This window comes from Hyalella azteca, unplaced genomic scaffold, assembly GCF_000764305.2.
Source record: "Hyalella azteca isolate HAZT.00-mixed unplaced genomic scaffold, Hazt_2.0.2 contig1108, whole genome shotgun sequence".
Taxonomy (NCBI): domain Eukaryota; kingdom Metazoa; phylum Arthropoda; class Malacostraca; order Amphipoda; family Hyalellidae; genus Hyalella; species Hyalella azteca.
This window is the reverse complement of record NW_025931440.1, coordinates 935-22,544: the sequence shown is the minus strand read 5'-3', so window position 1 is coordinate 22,544 and position 21,610 is coordinate 935. Positions and strand designations below refer to the sequence as shown.

The 21,610-nt window shown below is 37.1% G+C and overlaps 2 protein-coding genes across 2 annotated transcripts; one reads left to right on the top strand and one right to left on the bottom strand.

Moving 5' to 3' along the window:
• The first annotated feature begins 81 nt into the window (after positions 1-81).
• Positions 82-11,540, top strand: LOC108670431 (glutamate-gated chloride channel). Its single transcript, XM_018157904.2, has 11 exons — positions 82-204; positions 4,146-4,214; positions 5,057-5,166; positions 5,938-5,999; positions 6,178-6,244; positions 6,635-6,758; positions 7,456-7,565; positions 7,895-8,029; positions 8,828-9,079; positions 9,489-9,565; positions 10,099-11,540. Exons 2-11 carry the CDS (start codon positions 4,156-4,158, stop codon positions 10,243-10,245), a joined length of 1,143 nt encoding a protein of 380 aa, XP_018013393.1. The 5' UTR covers positions 82-204; positions 4,146-4,155; the 3' UTR covers positions 10,246-11,540.
• A 3,117-nt stretch (positions 11,541-14,657) lies between these two features.
• Positions 14,658-18,172, bottom strand: LOC108670428 (glutamate-gated chloride channel-like). The gene is made up of 5 exons (XM_018157902.2): positions 18,153-18,172; positions 17,726-17,787; positions 17,051-17,111; positions 15,161-15,308; positions 14,658-14,799 (listed from the first exon to the last, which is right to left on the bottom strand). Exons 1-5 carry the CDS (start codon positions 18,169-18,171, stop codon positions 14,658-14,660), a joined length of 432 nt encoding a protein of 143 aa, XP_018013391.2. The 5' UTR covers position 18,172.
• Positions 18,173-21,610: the final 3,438 nt, after the last annotated feature.

The following is a 21,610-nucleotide window of genomic DNA, read 5'->3' as shown; positions in this document are numbered from 1 at the left end:
TGGCAGCGCAGGCACCACATGCGACTGGCTGGCTGAGTTGTAGAAGGAGAAGAAGGAGCTACGAGGGCATCCCATCGTGTCTGCAGTAGCAGCAGCTCGAGGGGAGGACGAGGAGACAGCGGTTGTGCCCCTCGCACGACGTCAGTGGCAGTCGTGACCAGCAGCGTTCTGCACCTCCAGTGGCGGGAGCTTCTCTCACTCACGGTAACGTCTTGTGTGGTCGCGCTTACAATCATTTATTGTCTCCTGATTGCCGTGGTGATCGTAATATCTGTGATGGTAGTTAGTTATAACATGACCGTAAGTTCAGGGATGATAGTAAGTTCTTCAATGATCGAAAGTACTAGTACTGTGTCATTTATAAGTTGTTTGTCGATCAAATGTTTGATGATAATTGTAAGTTTTAAGATTGTCGTCAGCCTAATTACTTATATCGTGTTTCCAACCTCTACAATTATAAATGTCAGTATAGGTTGGCAAAATTTATTCCTTTTAGCAGGTTTCATTGAAGACCAGAGAATTTGTCTTATTGACAATTTTCATATTAGTTTTTCCATATCGATCAATATTTTTCGTTTGCACTGGTAAGTCGACAATCAGGTTACCGATGGACATTTTTAATTCGTTATCAACGTTTCGAATGTAGATGAAAGACAACATATTTAATTAAAAATGTACCCACATGTCCACGACTGAGCAACTCGGATCGTGATAATTAATAATTATATAGAAACTATTGCAACGAATTTCTGAGTTAGGACATTTTCGGTTGTTTATGACATGTAATGATTTCGAAGACTGAATTTTGTCAATTTAATAGCCGATGATGATATGGTAAATATCTGATTATACATTGGCCTAACAATTTTAAAAATCAGTTGATGTTTTTTACTAGCTACCATTGGTCGGTTGATCGTTTCAACAGTCGATGTCGCCACCGATGCCTTGGCAACGCTAGAGATCTGGCTGAGCCGTCCTGTATTCACAAATAAGTCTGTGCATTCAATTACGTTTGCTTGTTCAGTTATTCAGTCTAGGAATTTCTGATAAAATATACCGAATAACACGACAATTTACTTGCATAGATTAAAAAATAATGCGAAGAATAACCGTGGTGAGTTAAAATTGAAAGAAAAAAGTCTGACAGTTTTAGTCTGAACTATAAATCATAAAAAATAAAGGACTTCCATTGATTCTGAAGCTCGGGCTCCAATGATTCTGAAGCTTCACACTACAGGAACGTTGCTGATACAGCTTGAATGCGTCGCACACGAAATCACTTTCTTCATATCAAATGATAACTTCTTATGTTGTTTGTCGTATGTTCTATGATGGAAGTTTGCCCCAGAGATAAATTAATCGTGCAAGGCTAATAAATTTCGAGTTTGTCAACTCTGACTAACACTATCTCTTGAGTTCTCAGTACCACTGAGAAGCATGACGACACTCTTCAAAAAGTTCACAGATTATAAAGGCTGCCTGTCTTGGGAACGGCGTATATGCACTGTCTTGGGAATGGCGCACACTAAACAAAACGCTTATGAATTTTTGAGAGCGGTACTTGAGAGCCATGCGGCACTGTTGTATGTTATTCTTGGCTACTGAACAATGAACATCTCTTTACCGCTGCTCCATACACTCACAGGATATTGAGCTGAGTTATCAGGAAACGGGAACGAGAATCAAGAAATAGAGTTACATAAATTATATTGATCACGTGAATCGGTTGAACCCTAAAAACTCAGGCTCAATTTTCGGAGCTCTATCTTCTGTACGAGGATTTTACAAATTCAGTACTGAACAATGCAATTTAGTTATGGGAGCATATTTGGTGGATCCTTTAACGGTAATTTATGGTAATTCCAATGCATGAGTGAAATTATTGTTCATTGTTGAGACATTTCATTGGATGAAATATTACGCGTTTTCTTTACACGACGACATGTAAAGAACTCACTAGCCGATATTTTAGCAAAAATGAAAAGATTTTAACTCTCCTGAATTAGAAGTTAAGGACCGGAATCTTCATTGACTTTACGTTTCTGATTAGCTAGGTACGATAGGAGGTGCTAAAGCAGACACACAAAGTAGCCCACATACATTCGTCTCGTTAGTAGCAGTAGCACGATCGATCTAATAGCAAAGACAAAACGGTGTTACAGCAAAAGTAGTTAACAATGCATTTATTATCCAATGCTATAGTAATGCTAAAGCATTTGGCGCCGCCGATACAATAGATCTGCTAATACAGTCAGTGCTGCCGCAACAATAAACCTTGCCGATGTAGTCGTGGTCAGCATTTGTTAAGGAATGTCTCATTTCTCTATTGTTGACGCTCAGTCTGCCAAATAGACGCTTCCTGCGCCATTGATGTTGCCAAGGCTTGCAGAGACATAGGAAAATAACAGAACGCTCGATTTTCATTCAATGCACTGCAGAAAGATCAGAGTGAAAGGAATCTAATTCTAGTAAATTAATAATTTCGCATTTGGGCTTTACTTTTGTCAACAATTTTATAGGTGCGAATTTATAAGTAGTGTAACAACAAGATGTTAGAAGTAGTGTAGGTACAAGATGTTAGGAGTAGTGTAACTACAAGACGTTAGAAGTAATGTAAGTACAAGACGTTAGAAGTAGTGTAGGTACAAGATGTTAGGAGTAGTGTAACTACAAGACGTTAGAAGTAATGAAACTACAAGACGTTATAAGTAGTGTAAGTACAAGATGTTAGGAGTAATGTAACAACAAGAAGTTAGGACTAGTGTAACTACAAGAAGTTAGAAGTAATGTAACGACAAAACGTTAGAAGTAATGTAACTAAAATAATTAAAATTTTTACTAGCAGGCGAAATGAGATACTGTAGCTCCCGACATAACAATGCCCACATTTAGAGTAGACATTATCAATAAAGATATTTCTAGGACGATTTTATTCTAATCCACTCAAATAGAGCAGGAAAACGAATAAAGCACGTCGGTCACGATAAGCTCTGACTTATTTGTTCAAAAGTGTTTTCTGGTTATTAATGTACGTAGATTTAGGCAAATAGGCATTAAAAAACGTATCAAGGTCGAAATACCTCTGTAAAATCAAGTAAATTTATTCAATGGCAGTCGATTTTTTTGCCAACGTTAATATATTATTGCTCTCATCTAATTGTTCCGCGGGCGAGACCCTAACTTAAAATTATATTCAATTCTAAACTGTACATCAATTTTTGTTGTTCTTCCTATATTTTCCTGCCTACATAAATACACATGGGGAAAATTTTGCTCGGTTGAGCTTGTTAAAGAGGAATACTGATATTAATAGTTGCCTTGAAGGGCTGATGGAGGCGCGCGTCCTGATAGATGGATACTAGTATTTTCTTCACCTGAGTAGATTCACTTGCTGAACATAACATTACATATATCGTTTCTCAACGTATCTAGAACAGAAAATCCCTGAAATGTTAGAATGCATTTCTCACTAATCACATCACCTATTATAATGTTACGCTCTGTACCGTCTATAACTGAAAGACTTAAGCAATTTCAGTTAAGTGGAAAATAGAGATTAATCATGGGACTCTCGTTTAGTGTACTATCCTTTCGAAATGTAAAGGAAACATGTTTTTCTTGCATAAAGTGTTCACAAAAAAATGAAATTCATATTGAAAATGTTAATTTATCTCCCAACGCCTATTTTGCGAAGTCTTGTGATTGTATCCCCAGGAATGAAGCTCTATAGGCCCATGTTAATATCCCGACAAGACAGTGTTTGTGCACACCAGCTCTAATAATACCTTGTTACATGAAATTTACGGTGACAGGTGATATATACGAAAAAAAAACGTGTACAAATACATGATAGACTTAGCGTAGGCTCATCACGAAATAGCGTAGGCTCATCACAATTATGGTTTGAGGAATAATAATGGAAAATGACTCTGCAGTAACCAGCGCAGGCCGGAAATCGGTCATCGATCAGTTCTGCGAAGAGAATTTCTGAAATCGCATATTCATTCAGCGAGTAAAAAACTACGTATTTTATGGCTATCAGCATTCATAAACAAATTAATGCACCAAATTAGTTGCCTGATCATGAAAAATATTGCCGTGTATGTATGCGACAATAGATTAAGGAATAACTCCGTATTTGACAGGACAAGCAACATGGATGCGGCACGCAGCGGCATACTGGGGTTTGTAGCGCTTCTGCTACTCTTCTCTAGGTGAGATGGTTGAAGCAATTATGAAAATGATGACGTGGTTTATTATCATTATCATGCTCACTGTGAATAAATAATAACAAAGGTATAACCTTAATACGTTAATTAGCCATTTGATTTGCAAATAAAATGGGCACTAAATTCATAACACATTCTTATTTGCTGACAAATATTATGCAGGAAATTGACCTTCTCTCTGATCTTTCTTGAAATCCGAAAAGAATTATACTCGTATTTTTCATCGAATTATTGCTACCACTCACTAAAAAATAAGTGACGACTGATTCAGGTTTCAATGGTTGTAAATTCAACTTTTCATCGTACATGGCATCAGCTCTTAAATTATTTGTAACTTTATTTTGATCATAATTCTGAGTGGTTCGTGAGTCCTAAAAATGCCCCGTTCACAAGCACCACAATGCATGCATGGCCACCCCGTATACTATTGGCATGGCAGATCACTAACAGTTTCAGTACGCACTATACATGCTTGTTCGTATGAAGCACTTGATGTTTAGTAATTAATTAATTCGTTGAGATGCAAACCATTTAACATCGAGAGAAAAATTATCGTTTCACGTTGAAAACCCCTCAAATAATATACGTTATAATATTCAATTCACATTTTAATTTGAAACGGCAGGCTGTGAGTAGTAGGTAGGATTGTGATTATTAGTAGTATAGACGCATATATCTATGAATTATCATCAGAAACAGTATAAATCTTTTACTTTCAATTGTTTCCGCTTTATAGTCAGCTTGATTTTGTAATTACACGATATCATGTTAAGCGGTCGGTTTTCAGTTTAATATAAAATTTGAGATGAATTTTAACGTTACCGCAGCGGAGCGGAGTGCCACACCGCGAAGATCAACGCAGCAACACGCGAGGTTCTCTCCATTCTCCGCGACCCTGCCAACTACGACAAGGGTGTCATGGCCGCCAATGAGAGCGGTGGGTTCATGATAGCTTCCGATCATCGTTGAATTAATGTATTAATTCAACCATGCATGGCTTACGATATTGTCCTTTCAGCCCTCAACCACACGCTAGTCCTTGTTCCTAAAATATATTCATAATTAATTTTGGTGTCTGAAATCTATGCTTTACATTATCCGTGACAAAACCTCTCACATAAATGCTTGCTTAATGATTAAGTCGTTTCATAGTTTTTGCATCAATTTGAACAAGTTTTAATGACGACAGCGTGTACTATAGGTTCGTATTTAGAGATGGTATACCTTTCTTCTCCATAATCTTCAATAGTTTTATCTGCAGCCATAACAGGCAGGCAAAGTTCCGAATTAAATATACTTACGTTGTTATGGTACACTGATATCGAATTGGTGAAGTAATGAGAAAAATACTTAGAAATAAGCTGTTAAATCAGTTTTGATTTGTACTAAGTAGACTCGTAGAGTAACTCTTGAATTGCTCATTCATTCAGCGCAGTGTAATCAATCAGTTTTTGTCGATTTAAGTTCATAAAGAAAGTCCTGCATCAAATTAATGCAGGTGCAACTGTGTAATCGTGAACAATATTGCCTCTGATACGCTACTGATATTCCTATAATCTGTGAAGAAACTAAAGATGTTTTAGGTTATTAATAGTGGATATTAAAATTAATGTAATAGAATAGCTAACTTATTGAATACGGAGTAAATATTAATTTTCCAATGAGCTACATAGTAAAGGTTTGGTATAATTGTATTATATTTTTTCAGGTCCACTTGACACGGAGCTGCAGCTGTTCTTCAGGGACGTCGACATTGACGATGTGGATATGGTGAGTGAGCGGATGTATTCCGCTACAGAAGAAGTTTCGATCTATTCTACTCAATACAATACTTCTATAACTATTATTTTCTAATTAAACTGAATGATAAATTAGTTTGAATGCCCATAGTGGGATCGACTTTACTTTTTGACCTTGGAACACATTTGTATGTTGTATTTTCTTGCAGCAAATGACGGTGGACTTGACGTTCCGGATGATCTGGAGGGACTCTCGTCTTGTATATAAGACGCCAGGCGAGTGATGATGTGATGCTTTTATGATTATTTTTAGTATGGAATAGAATTAATTGTTGTTCCCAAGGATAACTAATAATCTTTTTAATCACTTTATTGGAATACTAATTGGCCAAAACAGCAGCGAATTTCATAGAATGACAAAATTATTTAATATATTATCATACAATAAACGTTGTACGCTAACGATTTTGAGTCACACCTCTTCTTCTGAATAACATTGGTGTTTGTAGTTTTGACGGAATTCCGATGATCCTAAATATTTTGCAATGACTATTAAAGTTAAGTTTTTGATCAGATGTTGGATGATATTTTGCTAGTGAACTGAATTGTGATATATTTAATTTATAATATAGCAAAGTTTAATGACAAGTTATGACCTCGTCGCAGGCGTGCCCTACGTGACGCTCACTGAGTCTGAGCTCGCGTGGTTCCCCGACCCCTTCTTCAAGAACGCGATCAGCACCCAGCAGCAGCAGACGATGATACCGCAGAGCTACCTCAGGGTCTACAGGTAGTATGGTAGGCTCAGGGTCTACAAGTAGTATGGTTCTCAGGGTCTACAGGTAGTATGGTAGCCTCCGGGTCTACAGGTAGTATGGCAGCCTCAGGGTCTACAGGTGGTATAGTAGGCTCAGGGTCTACAGGTAGTATGGTAGCCTCAGGGTCTACAAGTAGTATGGTAATCTCAGGGTCTACAGGTAGTATGGTAATCTCATGGCCTGCAGGTCGGTTTAGTTATTTATGGGCTCAAGAAACGAACTATTCCGTCACGTGGCTTGCACCAAGTCATGGCACCGCACCACCACAATGTATCAGTGCCAGCACAGGGTCCACCACAATTAAAGTCCTGCCACCTCCTAGCTTAAGTGATCGAGGTTCTACTCTTACTGTGGATTCACTTCCAATGTTTGTTGTTTGGAATGAATTGTAATTTTGTTGGAATGTTTGAAATTGGAATGTCAAAAATGATCCAACGCTCAATGAGCTCACGAAGCGTGAATATTTATGTAACAACGCATTGAAATTTAGTTTGAAATGATTTGTAGTCACCATTTGGTAATTAATCACACCTTATAGTTATTCGCTCATTATTTTTCAGGTGGTTAATTACTTTGTTTTGTTTATGAAGAGACGGTAGCTTTGCGGTCAGCACGCTCGTCTTATAGTTCAATAGTGAGAAATAATTCTGCTTCTTTCTTCCCCTGCAGCGACGGGCGTCTCGTGTACAGCACGCGTATGATCGTGCTGCTCTCCTGTGACATGGACTTCTCACGCTTTCCTCACGACGTGCAGCATTGCAGCATCCCCATCGCCAGCTGTGAGCATTAGCATCCAATATGAGAACACATACCAAAATGAAAAGTAATGTTGCATTAATTCGAAAGACTGAGGGTCCTCAATTCTTCCAATTTTACATTTCGGTTAAACACAAAAAAAAAAATGATCCCCAAGTTTCGAAGATGAAATAAAAAGTTTTTCATGTTTTACGACTCAGGAGAAGTTCTCTCAAGTCTATAAGAACGTAAACAAACTATATCTTCTATATAATATCCTTTTTATAGAATTCAGTGCAAGGTAGGTTTTGTGAGGGCAGAGGTTGAAATTATTATAAAAAATATATTCAAAAGTCCCCTCGATTATTTTCAGACGGGTACACGATCGAGGACCTTATCTTCCATTTCAAGGACACATCGGTGACGATGACCAACGGCAGTATTCAATCCAGGAACTTCTACATCGACCGCTTCGTCACCGACTCCTGCAACTCTAAGACCAGCACTGGTACTTTATCAGTTTATCTCCTTGTATTGTGCCTGGTACAAAGCAGAGCCATTGATGAAGTTTATTTGCTGCGTGTCCCGCCCATCAATGTTTGCTGTTGACGAGCAGAGAATATACCCATGTTTATTGCAGATGCTGCATTTTCTTTATTCTTATCGCTGCATTTTGTTTGCAGACGAGTACTACCTGCTAAGTTTTTGGCAGTAGTGTATAGCTCACTGTTTGTTTCCAAAGAGTATACAGCCTTCTAGGTTTGATGCCGGATTACATGTACAGCTTCCTGTATGCTTGTTGCCGGTGTGCACATCAATTGTTACAGACGTGTACAGGCGACTACCTTTATTACAGGCATGTACAGCACTACGCTTGTTACAGACGTGTACAGGCGACTACCTTTATTACAGGCGTGTACAGCATTACGCTTGTTACAGACGTGTACAGGCGACTACCTTTATTACAGGCGTGTACAGCCTTACGCATGTTACAGACGTGTACAGACGACTACCTTCATTACAGGCGTGTACAGCACTACGCTTGTTACAGACGTGTACAGGCGACTACCTTCATTACAGGCGTGTACAGCCTTACGCATGTTACAGACGTGTACAGACGACTACCTTTATTACAGGCGTGCACAGCACTACGCTTGTTACAGACGTGTACAGGCGACTACCTTTGTTACAGGCATGTACAGCACTACGCTTGTTACAGACGTGTACAGGCGACTACCTTTATTACAGGCGTGCACAGCACTACGCTTGTTACAGACGTGTACGCAGGCAACTACCTTTATTACAGGCGTGTACAGCTGCGTGAAGGTAGAGCTGCGCATCAACAGGCAGGTGACGAGCTACATCCTGGAGTGGTACATACCATGCGTGTTCCTGGTTGTCGTGGCCGGCATGAGTGAGCTGGTGGTGGCCGCTGAGTTCCTCACGAGAGTCTTGCTTACCCTCGTGCCACTCATCACCCTCGCAATGTACGCGAGTGTCTATGCTCTCCTCACTACCCCCTCCGTGCCCTTCTTCAGGCCACTCGACATCTTCTCAGGTCAGTTACGTATTATCCTCAGGATTAATCAACTCTCTATGGATATTCATGATATAAAATGGCTGTTAATATAACATATTTTAACGATTCGTACGTATAATTTATCTTGTCTGAGTTTTCAGCATCAATAATTCTGACTTATTGTTGAATATTTATATTAATTTTGGAACTGACTAGGTCCATTTTTCTCCTATTCAGAAGGAAGACATAAAATTTTTGAAATGTATAAACATAGCTTGCTTTATGTTGCTAAATAAAGTTATTGCGATGGTAAACTTCACCCATTTAAACGTATTAATTTATGGTAAACAAACTCTGAAGTTCCCATATTTGCCATGCTCTATCCTCATAAATTGAAAACAGTGAAAATATTTTGTATAGTTCGTGATCCCACATTATATGCGAGCAGGTTTTTCTCTGCTGGTGATTTTCCTTCAGTTGCTGAGGGTCGTCATTCTTCACTACTACGCCCAGAGGAAGCTCAAGGTTAGCCCGGCATGATTCTTTTTATATTTAATGTAATAGAAGTAAAGTATTAGAGATGCAATGAAAAATTATCTGACAGTAGGGCGCTAGTTTGTTGCTTAATCTATGATTTAATTCAGTCCGAATTTATTCAAATATATGTTTGTTTATTTGATATTAATTTTCTGATCGGTAGAAGTTTTGCATATCTTTGAACCAACGACTTTAATTATCTAATTATCAATTCGACGTCGCGTTGTACTTATTCGATTGATGAATAAGAAATTGGTTTTTGCATGAATGCTAGTAAGCGTTTAAAATACCATGCTAGCAAGTGTGGTGAGTGCTGGATCATAATTGATAAGCATTGTTCTATTTATGTAGTTATATGTTAGTAACTTCCGTCCTAATTTACATGCTCGAATTAGTGTGAATTGATAAATACACAGTAAAGCTTTATATAGCCTCTTTATATACTTGCTAAATTACGATTTCCACTTGCTAAATGGAGACAATCGAAGAAAAATTTTGACTTTATTTGATGTGACGTGCAGGAGGAGCGGGGCGAGCTTCTGCCACGTCACCCACGCGACGACTTCCTCGAGACAATCATCGTCAACGCCGACAACATCGCCAAGTTCACGCTGCTCGCCTTCTACATCCTCTTTGTGTTCGTCTACATCGTCGCCTACTCCACCTGAGCCACGTCACTCAACCTGTTATAACTTCGTTCTACTTCTCCTCTCATACACTTCTAATTCCCATTAACATATTTTAATAATTTTGATCTTTCCTTGGAATTGATAATTACATTTGATCTTTCATTTTAATTGATTTGCTGCTTCCTTTCCTACTCCCGCGCGCGTTTATTTTACGTGCTTCAGCCTCATGATCTCCAATGAAATCCTCCCTTTTATCCCTTTATGATCAATTCCCCATAATGTTCTTATCAAGTTCATATATTTTATAGCAAGTAGCCTAATTGCGTGTTGCCTGAAAAATTCCCTTGTCGAATATTGTTCTCAGTTTGATCATACAGCATTGCGACCTGTGAACAGGTCATGATTCGAACGAATTTAATTTTCAGAATATTTTAACACGATACGATTTTAGTGCCATTACTTTGCCACTTCAGTATATGATACCGCATTCAACATTTTTTAGTAATGCGCAAGTGTTATTCTCATATTTGGAAGTAGATACAACTAAATTTATATAATTCAGTCGTCATATGATCCAGAAATGATCATTAGAGTTAAGAATGTTTTTCAAGTTTTAAAAAATATACTTCCAAATGTTAAAGTTTTAAAACCTTTTATTGAAAATTAAAGTGCAAAGCCCAAAACCTAATAGAAAGGGGAACAAAAAGTGCGTTAAAATGCACGCATATATAAACGTAATAGATTATACAGCTGATAATATCGGCTTAGACAAACTAATGATTAAATGTATCGGTTAGCGAGTCAGAAATATTATTTTTAAGAGTTGATAAAGACATATGTGCTCTATTTTTTTTATTTGCGGTTTCAAGCGCTCTTTCAATTAAGGAAAACAAAAATATTGATTGTATTAGGCTCCTAATTACGACTCCAATGTTAAGCGATCGAGTGCGGCGTGAGCAAGCAGATCTTGTGCGAAGATGTAACGTGATGCGGTACATGGGGGCATTTGTTAAGATAATATTTTTTTAGCCTGAATACATAAATTATCATCCGAATGATATGTATAATGTATCGATGATTATAATAGCGTTCTCATATTACAAGCGTAAACATGCGATCGTATGAGCTATATTATAATAGTGAAGTAGAACAACTCGATAATATTATTGCAGTCAAACATATGTAGCCTCTCAAAACCGAGTCTTATATAACTTATTTCAAAACTACTCGTAGTTCCATACAATCATTAGGATTCTCTTTTCTTTTCATTGAACTCAGCGAAACAAGTCCCCAAACTTTAGTCTGGAATATGAGTACTCGGAACCATTATACATATATGAAAAAATCTCTTAACAGGTATCTGAAATATAATTCTCTTATGAATCTTAATCTTGATTTATAATTTTCTTAAGAAGTTGCTAAATATTTATGTTGAAAATTTTAATATATTTCTAATTATATCCATCCCTGCAAGATACCATATTGAATATTAAAAACTTGTAATATACCCTTCGAGAATAAAAGACTTTACGATAGCAAACTAATTTGAATAGATGCATATTTACCATCCCATTATTTTTCCGTGGTTTATAAAAAAATTTCGTTTTCTCTCGATAAATTTTTCATAAATAACATGCTTCTGATTAATAAAGTCATCGGTTTTCATCACCGAAGAAATAACTCTTTACAGTATCTCGTTATGTATAAAATTAGAAAATATTGATTTGTTAATAAATTACAGGTCCAAATTACTTACTTATCCATTCTTCATTCACCAATGACCAGCGTCAATTATATATCAAAACTCAACATCATTCAGTCTTAAATTCAAGCTAAACTTGACCACGCGTATTTCATAACCGCTGAGCTCAGAAGAACCGCTGAGCGAGACGTATAACTGCCGAGCGAGACGTATAACCGCTGAGCTCAGAAGGATGCGACGTATAACCGCTAAGCTCAGAAGGATGCGACGTATAACCGCTGAGCTCAGAAGGATGAGACGTATAACAGCTGAGCTCAGAAGGACGCGACGTATAACCGCTGAGCTCAGAAGGACGCGACGTATAACAGCTGAGCTCAGAAGGATGAGACGTATAACCGCTGAGCTCAGAAGGATGCGACGTATAACCGCTGAGCTCAGAAGGATGAGACGTAGCCGCAGTAGCAGAGCAGGAACAGGCCGTACGTCGCGAGGATGACGTAGCCAAGATAGGCGCGCGTTCGCAGCATCCACAGGCCGGGGGTCCCGCCCACCGTGTGGTCCACGATCGCGGGCTTCTGCAGGACAAAATTATAACTATATTGTAATTAAAATCTAAAAATCTGAAATAACATTCTTGAATGGGGTAATTTGCGCGATTAAATTATGAATATATACGGGAGGGTAAATTTTAAATTTGTTGTAAGCTCACAAGACATTATTGGCTATTCTTGAACTTTTAGGCCTGACATTTTGTGCTAATGTTTATTTCTTCTTGTTATTCTAACTTTATATTATTTTCACTCTATTTACAAGGAAATGAGTGTACGATTGAAAATAATATCTCCTAGACAAAATTTATTATCATTGTGAGACCATAATTCAAGCAGTCGCTCGTTCAATCATCGCTTACCGCCACAGAGGAGTTGCACAGAAGCACCTTGAGCAGCTGGAAGAAAACAGCTGTCAGCGAGATGCCTGCAAGTAGAAAATCAACTGAACACATCTACATTGTGGCGGGGTAACTACGGCAGTGCTTGAAACGCTGCACCTGAGGTCGTAAACCGCCGAAAACAAGAATAATTATTTTTAAGGAGTTCCCAAACGGGGCTAAATATATAGTAGTTGTTAACTGATCTGGAGTGCAGGCTCAACTATGATGATCATTTCACGGTTACTACTACTGAATTTTGCGAATATTTCGTAAATAAATTAAGTTAAAAAGTAAACGTTGATAAATTTCCAGCTTTATGATCCTCATTTCTGGCTTAGAGAGTTAATAACTTGGGTTAATGTCGTGAATTCGGGTTGACATCGTCCCGGTACCAGATATGGTCACTCTTACGGGGAATTTGTTTTGCGTCAACCTCGGATGTCGAGGGCCCACGGGCAGAGGATTGATATTTACGTAGCTTACCCCTCCCGCTACAAATGATCAAAGGAACAATTCCGTTATCTTGCAACTAGAGCCAGGGCTTCATAAGGAAGTTGCCAATATTATTTCTAGAAAAGGTATTACTCTATGTCGCTGCAGCCGCGCAGAGTTTTTCTTTTATATGCTTTATATGATTATAGCTATAGAATTAGAACGTCCACTTCTAAACGGGCATTCATTTCCTAATAGTGATGGCATATGCAGTAAATTAATTATATAGTAATACACGTAAACAATTATTTAAAAAAGAACGTAAAAGAAAAAAAAGACCGCCCGTCAGGTTTTGCATCGTCCGTACAGTGCTTTAAGCACTTGTCAGACTGCATAATTCTATAGAACGTTAAAATCGTACCTGGAAGAAAAATTGTATCCATGCAATCCGACTAGAGTTAAACGTACCGCTCATGTTTAGTATAAATAATATACGTTTTAAAATTACTTCTTAAAGACAAAACTTCTAACGAATCCAGTGTTTCCAATGTTACAGATGTACAATGAATTTCTAACTTTATTTTCGAATATTAAAAATATTAATTTATACATTTTTTAATAAATAAATTTTTTTCAAAATTATTTATTCTGTCAATTGATTCATGCATTGCCTTAAGCTTCACACAAGTGAGCAAAATTTCATATCAATTGGACAGGTAAAAGTGTGTCAAATATCAATTATAAGATTTGTAGCTGACAAAATTATGTTTTCAGTTTTTTTAATATTGAAAAAAAAAATTATTCATAAAAATATTATTTTTGTCATTTGATTCATGAATTGTTTTCAACTTTATGTAAATGTGCAAAATTTCAGATCGATAGGATAACTAGAAGTGTATTAAATTTCGATTACAAGATTTGTAGCAGACAGACAAACAGACAAATAATATACGTTTAAAAATTACTTTTTAAAGACAACACTTCCAAAGAATCCAGTATCTCCAATCTTACAGATGTATAATGAATTTCTCATCTATCGAGGAAACAGTTCGTTTCTTTACTGAAATATCGCAGACATATTTCGGCATCGCGGATTCCCAAAAAGTGTGTCGGACGTAGCATGTTTCCGACAGACAAACGTAATTTCTTTTTATATTTTGCAAGAAAACTAACATACGTATATGTTTTATCAGCTAACAAAATGATCAATTACAACATTTTAAATACTCCAGTTCTAATCTGCTTTAGCTGTAGTATTTACCAAATTTCTATGATCTCATTAACATCAATATCGAGGTATATTTCTAAAGCCGCATAGTTTTGAAAATTTAGTTAGGTTTTGGCTTTTTAAATGGAATAAATAATTGCAGAATAAATAAAACTTCATTATGCAATAACTGCTGAATGAGGCTTACAGCTGGCAAGGGTGAGGCCGCATGTCTGGGTGTCGTGCGGGTAGCCCTGGAAGTTCATTGGACAAGCGAAATCGACAGTCAAGCGGGTGCTGTACAACATGTTCGGAGTGCTCCTATGATGGGCGATGAAAGAGAGTAGTGAGGCTTCATTCGTGAAAACTTCGAAATGTTAATTTGTATTTGAATTTTCATTCTTGTGGCATCATAATTTACAACCAAACTTCACCAAATTGAATTAAACTGTTACCTATCTTGTGCTACATTCAAATTACACCCTACTACAGCGCAGTCATACGATGAATGAATTTAGAACAGTGTAATCGGGGTGCAGGTTGAATTAAATAAACTTAGAGCGCAGATTGGAAGCTAATTAATTTTGAAAATATACCCAAATAACCTTGGTTCTTCTCGCATAGTTTGGAGATTGAGAAAAAACGTATGTTTTTGCAGCACGCAATTTTTAGGCTTACTCACGGAAAGACTCTGAGGTAACTCTGCGCCTTGACGGTCTTCTCGCGTCGCGTGTTGGAGCCTTGCCTGAAGAACACGTCGGGTATCCAGGCTACAGACGCGTCGTTCAGCATCGCCCAACCGTCCGACATTATGAAGGGACTGGTCGTTCCTGACCCGAGAAACATGGTATGTCATGACTGAAATTCCATACTGTACAGTACGTACTAACTGATGAATATTGAAAGTAAATGGGTCTAGTATCTGCAATTATTTTTGACAATTTCACTTTCATACTTTAACTGACTTTTGCGCATTGGGAAGAATTTCGTAGATAGAATCTTCTTTGTGGGTAAAATGATTTGACACGCGTTGAGTAAAGTTACTTGCCAACGGTTTCAAATTATTGGGGATAAGCTCGGTTCGCCTATAAGTAAAAGCTTTCGTCGTACAATGACGGCCTATGCTAATAGCAGCGCTCTAGTTAGTTACGCGTGCTAGGGAATGGGACGAATCTAAAATTGTATGTCAGGTTCACATGAGAAAACCCTTTACACGCTTCATCATACAAAATTATAATTGATCTCCATTAGAATATAATAGAATAGAAGTGTCGGCACTGAAGAAATGGGCCCATGACCTGATGCCGATTCTTGTACTTTTGGTAACTTGATTCCACAAGGGATCCAGCTTTCGGAACCCGATCTCTCTATAACTGACGATTGATTGAGATAGCTGCTGGACTTATTGCCAGGTCCGTAAGGTGCTTGGCATTTCAAGACGGCAATGAAGACAATGTTATGGAATCAACAAAACATAAAATAATACAAAAATTTTCAAAAAATTTCCTGAAAATTAATTTTATGCACCTACTGTATTTTTTGTTACGTTGTAGAGGGCCGAAGCTCCTCAGACTATTGGTCTTCCGTCTTTTCATTATCTGATGTTTCGCTTGCCGTTGGAGTGAAATGCGTTTTTATTAAAATGAATATTGTTCTGGCTATGCTTGGCCAAAGTTCCTCTACCCATTCGCCAGGATAAATTGTTACGTACCCCGTATTTCTCATATTGCTGCGGTTGGCTATAATTGTCAGGCGAAATTCGGGAGACTGGCGCGATGCTTCCTCCTCCAAGCGCTGCTATTTCACGATTAATACGTATTAATTTGAGTCTCAAACGTTGCTTTTCAAATGTTGTTTCTCCCATTGGGGAGTTGCCCTTGAAGCAAATGGCTGATCGTACGTTTTCACGAAATATCTATTAGTTTTATTTAGAGGCTAGCCATTATCAAAATTATTCCATATCAAACTTCGGGTACGGCCTAGAGTTATGCCCAAGAGTCGCTACACTCGGGTTAAAGTTATACTCGGTCTGCTTGGCCACGTGATCGAAATCAGCTTCTGGTCAAAATCTGCTTTCCGACTTTATAGTCGCCTGAGTGCATAAGAAGAGTTGGCGAAGCCGAATCATATCAATCTCGCAAGTTGCTGAGAGGTTTCTTTTCAAACCTAGGTCCGATGCGGACATAGAGCGGCTGATTGTTTACTAATGATCTGCAACTATTTCATAGTCGCGCCCGAATCTAAATTTTGATAGGGTTTACGCGCGAATTCAAAGTTCACTTCTAATATGCCGGCTGACCATGGTTGGGCCAGTTTTTTTATGTTTGACCGTTATCTATGTATATTTCGTTTACATTCATTTGTTATGTGGAAGAATAATTATTTTATATCTCACGACTTCTCAATGAAAATCAGTTTTGTGGTACGAGTATAACATTTCGATGAACTACATTATAAGCGACATCTGCAGCTTTATTCTTGATAGAATTTCCCAATTCCCAATGTTTACATAGATTACAGTTATATTCCCGAAACAACACACGTTATGAATCCTTGAGTTCAGGTCACTTACGTGTAAAAGATATACGTGGATCGTGCCACTTCATCCTGAATGTCATGTCCACCGTCATCACCTGGAAAGAGGACACTATACGATGTACTGCTTGCATGAATCATCACGAAATTTTATAGCTTCCTGTAAAATTTGCACATATATAATGAATTGGGTATTTCACTGAGAATATTTACCCTATATTACACTAAGTTGTTGTTTTGCCATTAAATGAGGCATGGCTCGTGGCCTACCGACCTCTTGCTACTCAACTATAATCAATACCGATCCATAATTGAAATTAAGTAACATCACTCCTATAGAAATGAAATCGACCTCCAAATGATTCGTAGTTCTTCCTGTAATATTTTATTTTATACTGTACTTGAAATGATATGATTGCTAGGCTGCGCATATATACATAGCTTGGGGACCTCGTATATGAGACCAACAAAAGTAAACCATGCAAACTATTTCATGCTTGAAAATGTTTATCCAAGAATTTCAGTGCTAGATACAAAATAGTTTTCTGGACTCAATTAAATAGCACCATTATCATTTGCGTATGTATTAATGAAAAAATATAATATTGACTCTATTTGTTTTGGCCTTCAATAATCATAGGTGGATGAATGAAAATGAAATTGAATTACGAGTGAAAATCAGTATCCGTTTACTGCTTTACTTTATTCTCACCTGCGTTAAGTCATTCACTTTTACATCCCGGAAGTACAACTGAATTTCAGTATTGACTGGACCTAAAAGTAGAAAGAAATCATGCAATATTGTTATGCATTATGAAAGTATTAGAAGTGTTTGTGAAAAATTGGTTCGTATAATAAGGACGAATAAAATAGAAACAGATGGATAACAATTGGACACCATTTGAACACAGGGCTAGTGAAAAAAAATGAACGATATAGTTCTAAATATTCTGAATCACAAGTTATTTATATATCAATGCCGTGTCTTCATAAATTTACCTTGAATTTGTTAAAACGGCCATTCTGACGCGAATTAAGAGATTTAAATGTATGCTTTTTTGTAACCAGTTGTAGTCATTAAAATTCATTCTGAAAGTCATAGAAAAGCTCCTCAATCAAAAAAATTATGTACTGCCCACCGGAGGAGTTGGTGGGCATGACGTCCNAGCACACAACAGGATGATGATGAGTTCTGTGATGATGATTGCAGCACACAACAGGATGATGATGAGTTCTGTGATGATGATTGCAGCACACAACAGGATGATGATGAGTTCTGTGATGATGATTGCAGCACACAACAGGATGATGATGAGTTCTGTGATGATGATTGCAGCACACAACAGGATGATGATGAGTTCTGTGATGATGATTGCAGCACACAACAGGATGATGATGAGTTCTGTGATGGTGATTGCAGCACACAACAGGATGATGATGAGTTCTGTGATGATGATTGCAGCACACAACAGGATGATGATGAGTTCTGTGATGGTGATTGCAGCACACAACAGGATGATGATGAGTTCTGTGATGATGATTGCAGCACACAACATGATGATGATGAGTTCTGTGATGATGATTGCAGCACACAACAGGATGATGATGAGTTCTGTGATGATGATTGCAGCACAGTTCTCTGTTTAGCGCACAGACTAGAGTGCAGAACAGACTAGATACGCAGCGTAACCGGCACAGGATGTCGGAAATGACGGAACGCAAGCAGCATCCCGGATGAATGCCTGCAGATCTGGCACGTCCGTCCGCGATCCTGGTTCAATTTGCCACTGGAGGAAATCGAGTGATGTTACCATTACTTATACATGAATTTTATCTGAAATTTCGCTTTTGTTTAGCATACAAAGGCTGATTTTGTTTAGCATACAAATGCTGATTTTGTTTCCGAGTCATTTATTTTTATTTGACTAGATTTCCTGAAAAATGACTGGCTCATAGTCACAAGGTGGTTTATAATGGATCGTAAAAATTGACGAAATGAATGTTAACTTTTGGAAGTTTCTAAAGTATTTGCGTTTTTGTTGCGTTACTTGTTAAGCTCCAAATATGTATGTATTTTNGTCCACCATCCTCACATATTCCCCTCACTGAGCCAGAGCCAATACTGCTGATTTCCGTCCTCCCATGATAATTAACAAAATATGTTGCCTACACGTAGTATAGTTTTATCGTTTGTATTAGGAATAATTTGCAAGAGGAAAAGACTTATCCTTCGAGGCAATCGCCTCTCAATAATAGTTTGAAGCGCCGTCTAGTATAGATGCGGTGAAAAATTGTGATGGTTTTTATAATACTTGTATTACTGGCAGTCATTTTGGTAATAGATCATATCTATTCCGGAATCGTAATCGACTGACTCTCTGTGGCTGGATTTTGAATGGAACGACTCCTATATTTTGCTTACCTGCTCCGCGAACCTAATCCATTTTGTTTTTAGCCTCTGTGTTTATTAGCCCAGGTACGCAAACAACTGAAACGAATCATGATTAAATTTGTTTCCTTTCAAGTATTACGAAGTAATTATATCAAATAATTTGTTTCCGGCCGTAAACTTATTTATCTATAGAAGTCACACTTGGCTTCATGAACGAAGAAGAAACGTCCTAGTTCATGATGGGCAACAGGAAAAGAATGTTATGATGTCTGTAAAGTTAGCACACGGCAGTCAAAAATTCATATCGTTATGTATAAAGAAGTTAAAGATTAGCGTTAAGATTAGACCATATTTAGTTTGGTGTCGATTCTAAGCATCACAAAATTTTTACAGCTTGCTGCGGGTCGCTAGATTCTAAACCACTGCCTCAATCTAGCTGTCCTTAACTTCCCGGTCACCTCACCAGTTTCGATCACAATTTTACAACACTTCTCTTTAACTTCACTTCATGTTGTTTGTTTGTCTGCTACAAATCTTATAGTCGATATTTAATACACTTCTACCAGTCCAATCGATCTGAAATTTTGCACACTTACGTAAAGTCGGAGACAATTCAAGAATCAATTGACAGAATGAATAATTTTGAAAATTGAAAAAAGTATTTTGTAATATTAAAAAAATGTAATATTAAAAAAATTATTTTCTTTAATATTAAAAAATTTAAATATATATTTTTGATATTTGAAGATAAAATTAGAAATTTAAGGCACATGTGTAACATCTGAGACACTGGATTTTTTAGAAGTGTTGTCTTTAGAAATTAATTTTTAAACGCATATTATTTAAAACTAGTTGAAGCTCGAACCACAGCTCACTGCTCTAATCTCAGTCGTCTTAACCACTTTGTCGTCCCGCCGTGTATCTCTCATTTACTCATCTTATATAAGTAAAATAATACCAGAATGAAAAATTACGTGAATAAGAAATTGATAATCTTACTCTATTTTACATATATAATTATTCATGTAATGATTTTCTGATTAAAAAATAGGTTGAATTACAATTTTCAATAGTTGTTAAAAATTTAGCAGAGAATTATTCACATAAAATGGTGTAAATTATCAGTGACCAATTAACTCCCTTTCTTAAATTTCTTTTATGGTCATAAGAAAACAGAGATTTAATATTGTGCAAGAATTCCTCGTGAACATAATTTTCTCGTGTTTCATCCCGACTGCGAAGTTCAGTCACAAAAAACACGAACCACGATTACTTGGTATCGATAATTACAACCACTTAGAAGAACAAAAACAGGGCTACAACTATCGTTTTCTACCCACAAGTGCTACAGTATTTTATACAAGACTAGAAAATTACTGAAAAACAATTAATGAATCCAGTAGAAATGACCTACTTACAATGTATTCTTTCGGCTTGATAAACACTTGTAAGTTATCCTCGAGAATCGAAGGTATTCCTGGCCAGATTGTTTAATGCGATTAATTTCACGAGTGTTGCCCAGAAGACATACAAAAAATTTTCAATGAGTTAAGAATGTACACGAGGTCCTTAGCGGCACACACGACATCTTGTCGCCGCGCTGCCGGCCGCGCCTCACGTCGTCCAGGAGCTGCAGAGAACCCGAGTCCCCGAGCACGTGGGCGAACCCGGCGCTGAAGGGAGAAGATGGAGAGAGATCATATGAGTAATAATATAAGTTTAAAAATTACTCTTTAAAGACAACACTTCTAAAGAATCCAGTGTCTCCAATGTTAAAGATGTACAATGAATTTTTCATTTTATTTTCGAATATTAAAAAAATTAATTTTTAAATTTTTTATATATACAAATTTTTTTCTCAAAATTATTTATTCTGTCAATTGATTCAAGCATTGCCTCCGACTTCACACAAGTGTGCAAAATTTCAGATCAATTGGACAGGTAAAAGTGTGTCAAACATCAGTTATAAGATTTGTAGCTGACAAAATTATTTTTTCAATTTTTTAATATTGAAAAGAAAAAAATTTACTTCCAAAATATTTTATTTTGTCATTTGATTCATGCATTGTCTCCAACTTGACGCAAGTGTCAAAATTTCAGATCGACTGGACAGGTAGAAGTGTGTCAAATATTGATAATAAGATTAATTTGTAGCTGACAAAATTATTTTTTCAATTTTTTAATATTGAAAAGAAAAAAATTTAC